A 15572-nucleotide genomic window follows, 5' to 3' on the forward strand; every position below is an offset into this window, starting at 1 on the left:
AGGGAACAAATGCGTGAGAATCCTGCCCCAGTCCTCACATATTTCAGTCCTCATTTACCACAGTTCTACATCACTATCAAGAGGAGAAGAAAGGATGCTTAAATCAGGATTGAGGAGCCAAAAGTCTTGAATACCTTCTATTTTAAAAAACCAAGTCAATTTCAGCAATCAGTTTGGACAAAAAATGTATAAATTGTACACCAGATATAAATTAGAAAAACTCCCATGTGTCTCAAGATCAAGACATGCATCATGTAAATGTGGCCTTCACAAAACAAAGTCTGAAGTCTGACCACATAGGAGAGAGGGAACATTTTTTTTATTGTATATGTGAATAAACCAGCAGGTCATTCTAAAATTTGCCAAATAAAGCAATAAATTTAAAAATCAGCTGCTGAAGAGGTAGTCTGGAGCCATGGTCAGATTCTAGACAGTCAGGCTAGGGTCAGAGTTAAAATCCCCATGGTCTTCTCAACCTAGCCAACTTCAAAGGGGTGTTCTGCAGATTTATTTTATTTATAAGCTATTTAAACAGTTTGCATGCTGCCGAAATGCAATCATCTCTACATGGTGTACAAGAAGCACAATGCAGAGAGGTGAACGCGGATGCCAATCTGAGCTCCCCGAAGGAAAGGTGGGGTGGAAATGAAATTGTGCTAAAGGTAAAAATTGTGCAGAAATTGTGATGCAAGACAAACAGAAGGAAAGAGAGTGTGGTGCAATTGCTTTCATTCTATGCGCTTCCTTCTTCTGCCTCCATGTTATAATTCTGAACCAGGAGGGCAAGAATGTACATGGGCCAAAAAAGGGGTGAAAATGCAAGTAAATTTGGGACTCTAGATTAATGTACCATCTTAAGAACCATCACTAGCTGTTCTTCACAGAGTGCACTCCTGTCTTTCTTGTCCGTTACAAAAACTGTCATGGATGAGCCTACAGTTACAGTGGCACCTCAGGTTAAGTACTTAATTCATTCCGGAGGTCCGTTCTTAACCTGAAACTGTTCTTAACCTGAAGCACCACTTTAGCTAATGGGGCCTCCCACTGCTGCCCCACCACCGCCACACGATTTCTGTTCTCATCCTGAAGCAAAGTTCTTAACCCAAGATAATATTTCTGGGATAGCGGAGTCTGTAACCTGAAGTGTATGCAACCTGAAGCGTATGTAACCCGAGGTACCACTGTATTCAAGTTGCTCTGGAATGCTGCTAAGGGTCAGGGAATGGATTCTCTTTCTCTCTCCCCCCCCCCCCTTTTGTCTTCCCTTCAGAGAAGCTTCATTTATGGCCAGCTAGAATTTGAAAGTGTTGCTGTTTAGATTTATAGCTCAGGCATTCCAGAGGCCCCCAGCCCTGGGTCTTGGAGTTGTGATGTGCTTTGCCCACATGATCCAAGAAAGGTCAGGACAGCCTGGTGAGTGTTTCAAAAATAAATTTCCAAGATACACAGAGAGCACCATAAAGATTTGACATGGCCAATTTAAGCAGACCTAAAATGCTTCTTGTGACAAGTGTGTGTGTGTGCGCGCACGCACGCGCGCACGCGCGCACGCATATAGTTATGTACGGTGGTACTCTTAGTTTTTTAACAGAGTGCATTCCGGAAGTCTGTTCGACTTCCAAACCATTCAGAAACCAAGGTGCGGCTTCCAATTGGCTGCAGAAGCATCCTGCAGCCAATCGGAAGCCACGCCGGACACTCAGTGTCCAAGGCAAAGTTTGCAAACTGAAACAGCTACTTCCGAGTTCCAAGTTGTTCATGAACTAAGCTGTTCGAAAACCAAGGTACAACTGCATGTGTATAAGCATTCTCCCAAAGGTGTCCCACAAGACAGCAGATAGAGGTTATTCCTAAGGGTTTGTTCCCGAAGCCTTTATCCCAATTGAGTATAGCTGCAAAGCAGTGGAGGTTTAACACCAAAGTTTTCCTTCTCCTAGGTGGGATACCTTCCCAGATTGATGAGCCCCATCTGCCCCTCATTTCCCTCTGCAGAATGTACAGAAACAGCCTTCCTGACCATTGAACCCATTATTGGTCTCTTCCGCAAAGTCCCTAACTCACTGAGGGTTGAAGACTCATCGTCTACCCTTGCCTGGTTTAGCCACCCAGTCAAACTGTTTCCTGGGATGTGGCCGCTGTCACATGCTAGATCTGAGTGAGATCTGAGTGTAGGGTGGGGACCAAGGGGGGACATGTCCCCCACCAGAGGTACTGCCCTTCACCTAACATGCCATACATACACCAATGGTCTGACTCAATATATAAAGCAGCTTCGTACATTCTCTTCTTCCTCGTTCAAATGTTGCAACATTCCCTAGACTTTGCGGTTCAGATATGCCCTGGCTTAGTTTGAATCAAGGGTGCACAACGTAGATTTAAAAGAAACAAAAAAGATGAAAAAGTATGAGGCAGATTGAGAGAAAGCAGAGAATGCAGAGCACATCAGAACAGTGTATCGAAAACGCATTGTAAAAGAGCAGGTAAAATTGCCTTTGGTGGTGGTTGCAATGCAGCGTCAAGCAGAGAAATGCAGAGGGCTCTTACTGCGGCATGTGCGTCTTGCTGGCCTCCTTTTGTTTCTCAGGTACCTCGTAGTGAGGGGACATCTTCCCCAGGCCGCTGTCGCTCAGCATGCGCTTTCGAACAGCAGGATTCCACCGATCTGATATTCTGAGAAAAAGATTTCCAAATGGAAAACACCATTATTCTCAGATGGGAGTTTTTGCTTTATTTTTGGGTGGGGTGGGGAGCGGGGGGGTGGGGTAGTGCTGCTCGGTTCACCTTTTCAAATGTGAACCTACTTAATTAGCACTTCAGGAACCCACACGCTAACTGAAACACGGCTAAATTCGTGCTTCTCCAAATGTTGAAATTCTGTGCTCATGCCAAAAACAATGCATTGGGGGGGTGGAGGTGTAAAGTCATGCCTCGTATTGTGTTTGCTTCAGGTTGAGCATTTTCAGGTTGCATCCCGCGGAGACTCGGAAGTACCGGAAAGGGTTACTTCTGGGTTTCATCGCTCGCGCATGCGCAGATGCTCAAAATGACATCACACGCATGTGCAGAAGTGGCGAATTGCGACCCGCGCATGTGCAGACGCAGGTTGCGTTCTGCTCAGGTTGTGAACGGGGCTCCAGAACAGATCCCATTCGCAACCAGAGGTACCAATGTATTAGTGCACACAAATCAGTAAACTGAATGCAAAAATACATAAATTAGGGATTTTTTTCTAACAGGTGAAGTTGCAAGCCAGCCTTGGTATATTAGGGAAAATTTACATGCTGACTTTTTAGTGAACTGCTTTTAAGTTTGTTTTGTTTTGTTTTGTTTTACAATCAAGCAGCAATTGCAAACTGCAGCAGACATGGGGCAAACAGAAGACGGGCTAAATGAGAGACTGAGAAAATTTCACTCCCACCTCTAAAGTGGGTGCATATTTTTCCCCACCCCTTCCTTGCTCCAGAAGACAGCTCAGGAGCTTGTCACTTCCAAAGGGAGAGGATGAGGGGATCACATGCTAAGACAGCAAAGTGAGGGTTTAATAAGCCAATTCTTCCTCTTTACTGGTTTGCAAGCTTCCTCTTTTCCTATGTGCAATGTGGGCATTAGCAAATCATCCGCTGAAGGAACAGTATTTTTATTTTGGTGTGTGTGTGTGTGTGTGTGTGTGTGTGTGTGTGTGTGTGCAGCCTGATTGGCCTAGGAACCCGCCTGCCTTTTGCCTGCTTCACATTGTTCAGTTCATTCAGCATTCCTGCAGTGGTGTGGATGGTGCTTGTTGCAGCATGAAGCATGGACAGGGAAGGAAAGAATGGGTGAAGAGATAATGAGGGAAATGAGGTGTTATTGGGTAGAGGACACCCTTCGGAGATCTGCCAGTACTTTGTGTTTGGGGTGACATGGAGGCATCCTCGAGGGCTGGCATGCACACCTAAGATGATTGCTCAGTACCCCGGCAAGGAAGGTGTTTGTTTACTGCTCCACATCCTTTGCTGGAGAGCTCCTGTCTGAGGCTGGAACATGTGCCCAGGAAGGCTTGAGAGATGCTTCCCTACCAGAATGAGTTAAACCCTCACCTGCCTGTACTTCTTGAATTTAGTTGAAGCTGGGTTAATTGGGTTGAAGTTGGTTTGCTGCTTCTCCAACTTGTTCTATTTCGAATAAATATAACTCTAATTCCAGTACTGTCTCTGAGGCTCCTTTGCAGGTGTGGGGGCAAACTGAAACTGTCTGATTCATCCATATTACTATTCCCAGAAGATGATCATTCCATGCCTTGCTTCTCTGCAGAGTTGATTATTCACAACTCTTCTCATACTCTTGCATGTTTCCTTAACCATTATTTTCACCTGCCAATCTTATAAGGTTGCAAGAGGGCTCTTCAGCTGAACTCCTGATACTCCTGCCATCTGGGTTGTCACTCATGTACTATTTCAGACACAACACTGATGAAATGCAATTAAGATTTGTTGTGAAAATCTAAAAGGCATTTCTTACAATGCACAAGAATCTTCAGTTTGAAGTAGATAAGACAGATGTTTCATTGTACCTTCTTCTTTTTTTCTGAACTGTGACCATTTCTGGTGAAGAAACCTCTAAGCAAAATAAACAAATAAATTCCCAGGATGCCTTTAGGAAAGTAGCACCAATCAAACAGGTTCTAAATTCTTTGAAGCAGTTTGCATAAAATTGCATAAAACTAATGTTCCTTTATTTAGTCTAAGTCAGAGGAGCAAAAATTCAGAAGTCACTGGCAGTTAAAACCATCAGGACCAATAACTGGTATCTGGGTAACCTGAAGCAAGCAGGATGCCTAATTCCCATGTAGGCTGAGTCCTTGCATCTCTCAAAGGAGCAAACATTAGTCACACATCTCTGGTTTGAAATTTAGCCTGTATGAACACTTTCTCCCTTTTTGTACTCTTCACAATGATGAATGCATGAAACTGTCCTCTGGAGCAGCTCCCATTATACAAAGGAAAGATATGTACAGAGACTTCCAGATCCCACTTCATGCTGGGGGGAAAGAAGAAATTTACCCAGAGGCCTGCTCCACTACCAGATCAGGCATTCCTGGAGGCGTCTCTGCAGGCTGCGTTGCCACCATTTCTGGGTCCAGAATAAAAATCTCGTCCTGCGAAATTTCAGTCACGAAGTGCAAATGTTCCTGCAGCAACAGCATGAGAGTGAATGATTAATCCATAGTTTGTGCACAATGAACTCAATGGAATTCAATTTCTAGACATAAAGAAAGTGTTCGCCATGATTAGCAGGTCATGGCCATTACGTGGAAGGGAACTGAAAATCCTTCCCATACAAAAGCTTTCCTTGTAGATAGAAAATACAGAAGGAAACTTATTCATGCAATGCATAATTAAACGATGGCACTCACTCCCACAGGAGACAGTGATGGCCACCGATACTTTAAAACAGGATTAGACAAATTAATGGAGGAAAAGTCCTATTGATCAGCTACGTTGGCTACACTCTGCCATCATGATCAGGGGCAGTAATGCTTTTGGATGCAAGTTGCTGGAAACTGCAGGAAGGAGAGAATGCTCTTGTGGTTGGGGGCTATATAGAGGTTTCCCACAAGCATCTGACTGGATACTGTGAAAACAGGATGTTGGAACTGATGGGTCGCTGGCCTGATCCAGCAGGCTCTTCTTATGTCCTTAGATAACCAAGCATGTGTGTCCAAACACCACACAAAGAAGTCCATTAAGGGGACAGCACCAGAAATGTCTTTTATTTCCCAACACACCATATAATGCAAAAACAAACAACCAAAGCCACCCCTGGATCTTGTGCATGGTGAATGGCTGGCCTTAAGGAGGAGTCAATATGCACAGAGATTTCAACTGACCACCACAAGCTGGGTGCTTTTACTGAAAGACTTGAACCAATGGCTTCAAGTTACAAGAAAGGAGATTCCAACAAAGCATCAGGAAAAAAACTTTCTGACAGTAAGAGCTGTTTGACAGTGGAATAGTCTCCCTCGGGAGGTTGTGGCCTCTCCTTCCTTGGAGGTTTTTAAGCAGAGGTTGGGTGGTCACCTGTCATAAATGCTTTAGCTGAGATTCCTGAATGACTCTTGGGGTCCCTCCCAACTCTCTACAGTTCTATGATTCCATGACTCTTGCAAACAGTGGAGAGTGGGTTGGAACTGGGCCATTGGTACATAGTGTTAGACTCACTGGGTGGCTATAAGTCACCATCTCAGCGGGGACAGCTGCCCATTGGGACTGGCTGGGCAGAAAGCAGGGAGACCAAAATCAGGTGAAGCCAGCACTAATGTCAGGCAGAGCCAACTAATTCTAGTTTTGTCTCCATCCTACTCCCTGGATGTTCACACTGTGACTAAGGAGGAGGAAGATGATTGGCAGTGCTACTGCCAGGATTGCATGTAAGTAAGAAGACAGGCTGGTTGAGTCTGGCTGAGCAGAGGCTGAGGTTAGTGGGGCAGTGCCCCATTTGCTCCTTCTCCCAGTTTCAATTCCCTCCTATAAAATGAAGCAGGCGACCATAAAATATTGTTATGGGGCTGAAAAAATGCTAAAGGGAAATGATTGGGGAATAGGTTCTGTTGAATTCAATGGGATTTATTTCCAAGTATACACACATTGTGGATGTGGGTGGCGCTGTGGTCTAAACCACAAAGCCTCTTGGGCTTGCTGATCAGAAGGTTGGCGGTTCAAATCCCCACAATGGGGTGAGCTCCCGTTGCTCGGTCCCTGCTCCTGGCAACCTAGCAGCTCGAAAAAACATCAAAGTGCAAGTAGATAAATAGGTACCACTCCGGCGGGAAGGTAAACAGCATTTCTGTGCGCTGCTCTGGTTCACCAGAAGTGGCTTAGTCATGCTGGCCACATCACCCGGAAAAACTGTCTGTGGACAAACATCAGTTCCCTCGGCCAGTAAAGCGAGATGAGTGCTGCAACCCCAGAGTCGTTCGCAACTGGACTTAACGGTCAAGGGTCCCTTTACCTTTACCTTTATACACACATCACATTGAGCTCCACACATTCTATAGGACTGCAGCAGAAATATATACAGTAGATGGGATGCTGGAATGGATGGACCATTGGTCTGATGCAATAGGGCTCTGCTCATAGTCCCAGAAAGCATCAAACACACCTTTAGTTAGTTTGTTGCAGCTGCACAGCCAATAAATGTTGTTTTGTTTTTTAGAAAAGGAAGCCTAAACAGAATTACTACTGCTGTTTGCGAAACTTCCAGTAAGTGCTAAACATGCACACAAAGTGCTACATTTCTGACAAATGTCGGTACCATTAGTTTGATGTGCTTTTAAAGCATGGAGATGTATTTTGTACTGGCTTGTAACATTATCATAATTTCCAGAGTTATCTTATCTCCCATGCAGTGGATTAGGATTTCAGGCAGACTGTAAACAGCAAAAGGAGATAAACGCAGAGATTTACTTTTTAAAATGCAGCTGTCCCGAGCACAGAAAGATAAGCAAGAAAGGAGACGAAAGTTGTGCTATTAGACATCAAACTGGGTTTGAGCCAGGAAGACAGAGCAGATCCTTTTTGCCTCTGAATGTTCTTTTGACTTTGGCTGTCTCCTGCCAGTTCACACAGGGTGTTTTATTTAATTCATACTCTACTGAATGCAAGAGTCTCCGATATTTTTGAATTTGAGGTTCCAACATTTAAACCACCGGCTCAAGTTTTCTCTGAGATTTGGAGTCCTGGGTTGCAAAAAAATGTGCAGCACATCCTAGAATTTTAATTCAGCATTGCTTAGAATCATAGAATTGTAGAGTTGAAAGAGACCCCACGGTTCATCTAGTCCAACCCCTGAAGTGAAGGAATCACAGCTAAAGTGTCCCCGACAGATGGCCATCCAACCTCTGTTTAAAAACTTCCAGGGTAGGAGAGTCCATCTCCTTCTGAGGTCACTGAACATCACAGATCAATCGTATCCTATAGATGGACACTTGATCATCTGCCCCAATTCTGCAACTGATAAACAATTAGATATAACAAGATGTTGCTATTTGGTTATTGTCCTGTTATCTGAAGTATAATGGTAAATCCAATCCTGTACCTTCTGACATAATCTTTTAAAGCAGTTCCTTTGCCAACCTAGTGCCTTCCAGATGTTTCAGACTCCAGATGTTTTTGACTGGGCTGGCTGGGACTAGTGGGAGTACAAAATACAATCAGAGCACTACGTTGGCAAGGATTGCTTTAAGGGGAATGAAAGGAAGAAAAGGTGCTGTGGCATACCTGAGATCTGTCGATGCGGTAAAAGCGATCGGCCGAAGTTGCTGGAAATAAGAAGGAAATAACTACATTAAAGAAAAGGTCTGGAGGAAAAATGTTCTTAAAGCTTGCTATTTCTTCTTCTTCTAAAAGTTCAGCAAAAATCTTAGCGGTAAAAACTCTTACATACCAAAACAACAACAACCCAGCACCCAACTATTCTATTTTGATGCTTCAACCATGCTATTCATTTATTTTATTTATTAAATTTATGCAACACCCTTCATCCGAAGGCTTACAGTATAAAGTGCTGGCAAAGTACATGTGCACGTAAAGCTCACTGAGACCCTGGGGTGTTTGATCTTGCAGCCTTTGTCTGTTATATAATCATACAGCCTATAATAAGCATGAATAGGATTACCCTGTAACATGTGACCATGTGTTGTTTGTGCGTGTGATTTAAGACATTTGATGGACAGATGGTATATTAGCAATCATGTGTAGAATGGACCTGCATTTCAGTTACGCATTTTATTTTGAAACTTTGTAAGACCAGCATGGGAAATAAATAAGTAGACAAATAAGGCAAGGAAATAGTGTTGCAATACTCTTGTTTGATAATAACATATTTCCAAAATGGCAGGATTTTCCCAGGGGTTCCCCCTTGTCTCTTCTGGGGTAGGGGGGAGAAATGTATTACCAAGTGACATCTCAGCTAGCAGGTGCTACAGGACACCAGCCGTACTCTCCATAATTAACATTACACACATCGTCAACAACAACTGATCGTCTTGATGGTGGATGATAATGGAATACACACATGTATTGATTTAACAGACAGTAGATTCAAGATTCATTTTAAGGACAGCTAGAAAAGCTTCAGTTATCAGAGGCTTCTCTAGGGGAATGTGACAGGTATGGTCACACTGGGTTCAGAGCTTCTGGATGCTGGAGCAGGATCTACCACTATTGCTGTATTTATTTATTTATTTATTCATTCATTCATTCATTCATTCATACAGACATACATACCCCACCCATCTGGCTGGGTTTCCCCAGCTACTCTGGGCGGCTCCCAACAGAATAAAAATAAATAAATAAATAAATGTGATAAAACATCAAACATTAAAAACTTCCCTAAACAGGGCTGCCTTCAGATGTCAGATAATTGTTTATTTCCTTGACGGGAGGGTGTTCCACAGGGTGGGTGCCACTACCGAGAAGGCCCTGTGCCTGGTTCCCTGTAGCTTCACTTCTTGCAGTGAGGGAACCACCCGAAGGCGCTCAGCCCTGGATCTCAGTGTCTGGGCTGAACGGAATGGGAGACAAGAGGCAGGGGGCACTGGATTTTGGCGCCACACAGGGTGCCACTGAAATTTGAGACACCAAGGTCCGCCACTACAGTTACCCTTGGCAAAACTCTGAAATGTGAGTGTCTAAGTAGATTCCTCAGACTGTGTATACACGATACCAGTAAAGCACATTCATTTCCTAAAAGAATTCTGGGCACTGTAGTTTGTTAAGGCTTGCTGGAAATTGTAACTCTGTGAGGGGTAAACTACAGTGTCCAGATTTCTTTTGAGAGAAAGAATGTGTTCAGAATGTGCTTTAAAGGTTTAGTGTATAAACAGCCTACGTCCTCTTTGATGCAAGGATGAATGAAACCATCTTCTGCACTTACCATCTAGGAAGCACCATCTAGGAGAAAGCCTCTGAACCGACAATGCTCTTGGGAAAGAGGTTTCCTGGTCCTGGATAGAACAAGAGGAGGAGGGAGGAAAAAATTAAGAAATAATGAGGAGGAGGAGGAGTTGTTCTTCATTTTTGGCCATCACTGCAAAGGACAACTTATAGGTAAAACAGAAAGGCCCCAAGAAGCTCAGAGACAAAGACAGACATTGTGGAGGCAATGGTGATAGGAGAAGAAGAGTTTGGATTTGATATTCCACTTTATCACTACCCGAAGGAGTCTCAAAGCAGCTAACATTCTCCTTTCCCTTCCTCCCCCACAACAAACACTCTGTGAGGTGAGTGGGGCTGAGAGACTTCAAGGAAGTGTGACTAGCCCAAGGTCACCCAGCAGCTGCATGTGGAGGAGCGGAGACGCGAACCCGGTTCACCAGATTACAAGTCTATCGCTCTTAACCACTACACCACTCTGGCTCCCAGTGTGGAGGGGATTGAGGGTTGTGGACAAATGCCACTACGTGTGCTTAAAGGATTCAGAAGATAATTCACAGGCCACACAGAAGGAGGGACTCAAGCAAGGGAGAGAGATGGCACCATAAACATGTTCAGGCAATTAGTTAATTAAATACAGTACTAGATCTGAAAGGCAATTTGCTCCCTACCACCACCAATGCTCCATGATTGTTACAGTCAAATCCCCAGAATTAGCTACCTTGTCAACTCCCCTCCCACTTATTTATTTAATGCAGAGAAGTGTGTCCCCTTGGGCAAAGAACAGTTTTTCCGAGTCTTAATATATTTCCGTAACACTGCACCATTCGCATAGTTGCAAATAATATGAAATATATCAACGTCGGGCAATAAGAATTTCTTCCTCCTTCTGAGTTAGAAGGTTAATGGGAGCGAGTCTTGACTCACAGGATGGATTGGACTGAGTTTGCTAGGCCTGGTGCAAAGGTGAGGAAAACACACTTAAGACACTTATCCATCACATTTAACACTGAGTAATATAGCGTATCGCAGATATCAGTTATCTTGTGGGGATGCTGCAATAGCAGTTTTATTTTATCATAAATCCTGCCACTGAAATGTTGGTGCAGATATGGTTATTAACTGCATTTAACCTAAAAGTTATTTTCAAGGTGATAGCTGGAGGGATTGCTTTGTCTAACAACATGTTTCCTACAAAGTCCTGTTGATATTGCAGAGTTAGCTTTCAAATAAACATGCTTAGGATTGCATGTGAAAAATGGCTTTACTTCAAGTAAACACAGAGTTCTGGTGATGGGGAAGCAGTGGCGGGGTCAGCAAACTTTTTCAGCCGGTCCACTGTCCCTTAGACCTTGTGGGGGGGGCCAGATTATTTTTGGGGGGGGGGGATGAACGAATTCCTATGCTCCACAAATAATCCAGAGATGCATTTTAAATAAAAGGACACATTCTACTCATGTAAAAACATGCTGATTCCTGGACCGTCTGTGGGCCAGATTTAGAAGGCGATTGGGCTGGATCTGGCCCCTGGGCCTTAGTTTGCCTACCCATGCTCTGGGTGCTGCCTAAGGTATGGTCCAGCAACAGCTACAATACAGTGGTACCTCAAATTACAGACGCTTCAGGTTACATACGCTTCAGGTTACAGACTCCGTTAACCCAGAAATAGTACCTCGGGTTAAGAACTTTGCTTCAGGATGAGAACAGAAATCCTGCTCTGGTGGCACAGCAGCAGTGGGAGGCCCCATTAGCTAAAGTGGTGCTTCAGGTTAAGAACAGTTTCAGGTTAAGAATGGACGCCAGGAACGAATTAAGTATTTAACCCGAGGTACCACTGTATTAAACTTTTGCAAATATTGCTTTATTGTGAATTTAAATGCTTAATCAGGATTGTATATGGAAAGTGAGCTCCCACGTGCCTATCTGCCAGGTGATAGTGGCAACAGCCACTAGGGACACTTCCATGTGGGAAACAGTACAGAAAGGGAAAGGCTCGTGGGAAAAGCACATACTTTGCTTGCAAAATGTGCCAGGTTAAACCCCTCGCATTTCCAGGTAGGAAATGAGGGGCTCCTGTCTGAAACTCTGGAGAGCTGGTGCCAATCTGTGTAGCTAATACTGACCCAGTCTCAGCACCAATCAGTTTCCCAGAGAAAGAGCTTCCATGGAATCTCCTAAGCAACACTTTCCAAAGGAATCACCTCACACATTCAGGTGTGAGCCACTGAGTGACATGCATGCATGAATGAACTCCTCGGGGTAGATTCACATGACTGAAAAATTGCCCCCGGCTGGACAATAAAATCAATGAGTGAGCCAAACAGCCATGCATTTGTCAGATTATTATTTTCCCCAATTGGTTTTTAGGCTGCAATGACGATTACACCCACACACTTTCATTGCAGATTGAAAATCTATCTGGACATGCCATGCCATGACGGATGGTTGCTCAGCCAATTGTACGATACCTGGAGCTTGCCACACAGCCAGGCCAATTTTCAGTAGTGAGAATCACTCCTATGGGTATTTTTGAACTTTTGTGATGGAGTATACCGGGCTATTGTGAATCGATATGAGAATAATTGCATATAAGCTGAGCAGTCAGTAACCGGGGCAATAATGTATTGGCAGTGTCATAAGAACATACCTAGAGGAGCAGACCAAAGGCTCATCCAGCCCTGTGTCCTCTTCTCACTGTGGTCAACTAGATCCCTGTGGGAAGCTTGGCAGCCAGATACAAGCACAACAGCACTCTCCCATGTTTGTGCTCCACGGAAACTGATGTTAAGAGGCATACAGCCTTCAGCAGTGGAGCAATTATACAGCATCATGGCTAGCCATTGATGTCATTGGTCAAATCTTCTGAGTTATGTTAAATGGGTGTTTAGTTTTAAAATACAGCCTCTAAAATGTGCACCGAGGAAAGTAAACAAATGTGGAGCACTAGCCTGTCCCATGTTGTTGTTGTTTAAACATTGCAGCCTGCTAGAGGCTCTTAGCACCATGGCCAAAAATATGCAACTGAACTGTAAATACCATCTGGATTGTGGTCGACTCCAAAAAAACAACTGTTCTTGGCTCATGCATTCTTGGTGTGCAAGAAGCCAGCCCTCTCTGCCTGGGCAATTTCTAAAACCATACTGTTACAACAATTAGGGTTTAATTCATTGAAAGACTCCATCTCTAATTTCTCACGACCAAGCTGATGCTCATTAGCTTGGCATGAGATTTCTGCTGGTGGTTAATGGCCTTTACGTTGGTCCCATGAGAAGCTGCAAGATTCGTCTTATTAGCTGCTGCCTCCGGGCTTGTTTTAAGTCGTCTATCTATCATCCACTTCCCTCCTTCGTTATGCAGGATGGAGAAGTAAATGATGCTCCCGACACCCTTCTCATACAAGCTCCCAAGAGATTCAAAGATATGGCAAACCCAGAAGCCAAGCCTGACTTGTGCTGCTTTTGCAAGAACTATTTCTATCACATAAATCCTCCATCCACTTCACACACCAGAATCAACCAAAGCATGGCTTCTCCTTCCTATGTTTAGGCATGAACCCTGCTCTGAGTGCGAGTTTCAGAGAGTTTACTTTCTATGGAAAACAGCAAGCCCTGGGGAATTATGGCGAATTTGTAATACCTTAATTAATTGATTTAACCACGAACCTCACTTGGTGAGTGTCAACAGGATTATAGCTAAACCATGTCCAGTGTAAAAGAGGAGGATGATAGCAGCATGCACATCTATGCAGTTTGCAGAAGTACCAATTTTAGGGGGGGTGTTAAGGGGGCAACCCCTGCCATCCCCAAAAATAAAATGGTCCAATAAGGACTGAGCATGCTCAGCTGCCTCAGCACACTGAAAGTCTGGAGAGGGGCGGGGAAGAAAACTGCAGGTGGGACAGGACAGATTCTTCCGGAAGACAGAATTTTTCGCTGGCTGGGGCACTGGGCAGCAAACCTCCATCTGACAGCATTTTGCTGTAGACCCAAGCAGTAATTGTTCTTGCAGCACAGGAATTCTCAGTTAATCCTAAAAATTGTGATGTGATGGGCACCAAAGGACAGAAAGGAGGAAGCTCCAGGGTACATTGTACAACTGAAAGTGGTGGAAATAAACCACAGGATAGACCCTGCAATATTCGATGCATCCCACATTGCAGACAGAAAGGTTCAGCTATGGCTGCACTTTAATCTGAGAGGCATCCTTTGGAATCTCTTCCAGGATTCTGGGACACAGCACCTCTCCATCCCTAGCCACATTTTTGGGGCACCCCAAAAAACTGCATTGATTGCTGGCGCAGTGGTGCCAGCCTCACACCTAGACCTGCTGGCTCTGCTGCAGAAAAGAGTGCAGTTGTTGCTTGGCTGATCTACTAATTAACTTGAGTGCAGACACTGCTTTAGGTAAAAGATGCAGAGAATGAGAAATATGTGAGAAACACTGACTTTGATAACTCTGCTGAAGATCGTTTGACAAGAAGAGAGGAGGGGAGATTCCTGGGCGCAGCTGCACAGCCAATGCAGCCTTCGCTTTTGGCAGTCATCCACTCGGAGACGGAATCTATTGACTCTCTCCCTGTAACTTTGTAGAAGGCAACCCAAACACAGCAGATGAACCAGAGGGAGGTGGAGCTCTCACTTACATGAGGGTGGGTGTCTATGTATTAAACATACTGCAGCAAGCTACACACAGAAAAAGGAAGGGAACACAAATCAGCATCTGGAGGCAAGTTTCTCATTTGCAGCTGGGTTCATGGTGATGCTATCTGCTGACTCTCCCCATTCCAAACTCCAGGGAGCCCCAGGAATGAAATGTACTTTGTTTATGAGATCTAAAAGTGCCCCAGACACCTTATTAGTGAGACAGGAAGATAGTTCTATTAACTAAAAGGTACTGTCCGCGCAGGTACTGTCCGCCTTTCTCTCTATAATTCATAACAGGTTGATAACAAGACAATGCTGCTTTGGGTTGAGAGCTCAAAGAGATGCTCAGAGAATACATAAATAACTCCCTGGGAAATTGAAGAGAATCTAGGAGTCCATTCAAAATGAGTAATAATCAAGTACTGATAATGCACTAGAGGATTCGAAGAGGCTTACTTGCGGAACTGGGTGGGGGATTCATTGATATACATCAGGGGTGGGGAACTAGATCTGCCTGGGAGGCCAAATCATGATTTTCTCAACCCTTTGTGGGCCACATTTGACAGGTGGGGAGAGCCACTTACTTATCACCTGACATCGCAATGATGTCAGGTGACCTTCTTTGCTCCCAGGGGTCTTCAGAAGCCCTTTTCAAAGCACTACACTGAGAAGCACTTTGCAGGTGGGGGGAAAAGCTTGACTTCTGTCCAAGCCAATCTGATTGGTACAGGTGGAGACATCCATCACCAGAGGGAAGGCAATGTGGCAGTTCATATTTTACCAACCACAAAACTTGGAAAGCACCAAAAACAGGGAAGAGGAGAGGAAGCAACTCCATATGCTTGAAACAAGATTTTTTCCAAGCCCAACACATTTCAGAACAGGGCCTTTCCTCTGTAGCACTTCTTAACAGCAGTCCTCATCAAAAGCAAAGAACTCTGCAGTGAATCCAACAATAATTCCCTTGCTGTTGATGAGAATTGCTGTTCAAAAGCCCCTCAAGGAAGGATTTGTTCCG

General features: G+C 44.3%; 1 protein-coding gene across 7 annotated transcripts in view; it reads right to left on the minus strand.

Moving 5' to 3' along the window:
• The window catches only part of DGKI (diacylglycerol kinase iota), a 275714-nt gene that overhangs the window by 43538 nt on the left and 216604 nt on the right, over nucleotides 1-15572 (minus strand). For 5 of the 7 annotated variants that reach the window (XM_081212004.1, XM_081212006.1, XM_081212003.1 and 2 more), the window contains 4 exons: nucleotides 9913-9982; nucleotides 8256-8296; nucleotides 5040-5167; nucleotides 2545-2670 (listed from right to left, as the gene is read on the minus strand). In XM_081212004.1, the coding sequence (XP_081068130.1) occupies nucleotides 2545-2670; nucleotides 5040-5167; nucleotides 8256-8296; nucleotides 9913-9982 (365 nt within the window). The remainder of the gene's footprint in view (nucleotides 1-2544; nucleotides 2671-5039; nucleotides 5168-8255; nucleotides 8297-9912; nucleotides 9983-15572) is intronic. The other 2 variants (XM_081212007.1, XM_081212005.1) reach the window with 1 other exon arrangement.

This window comes from Podarcis bocagei (genome assembly GCF_964188305.1).
Source record: "Podarcis bocagei genome assembly, chromosome: 10".
Lineage (NCBI taxonomy): Eukaryota > Metazoa > Chordata > Lepidosauria > Squamata > Lacertidae > Podarcis > Podarcis bocagei.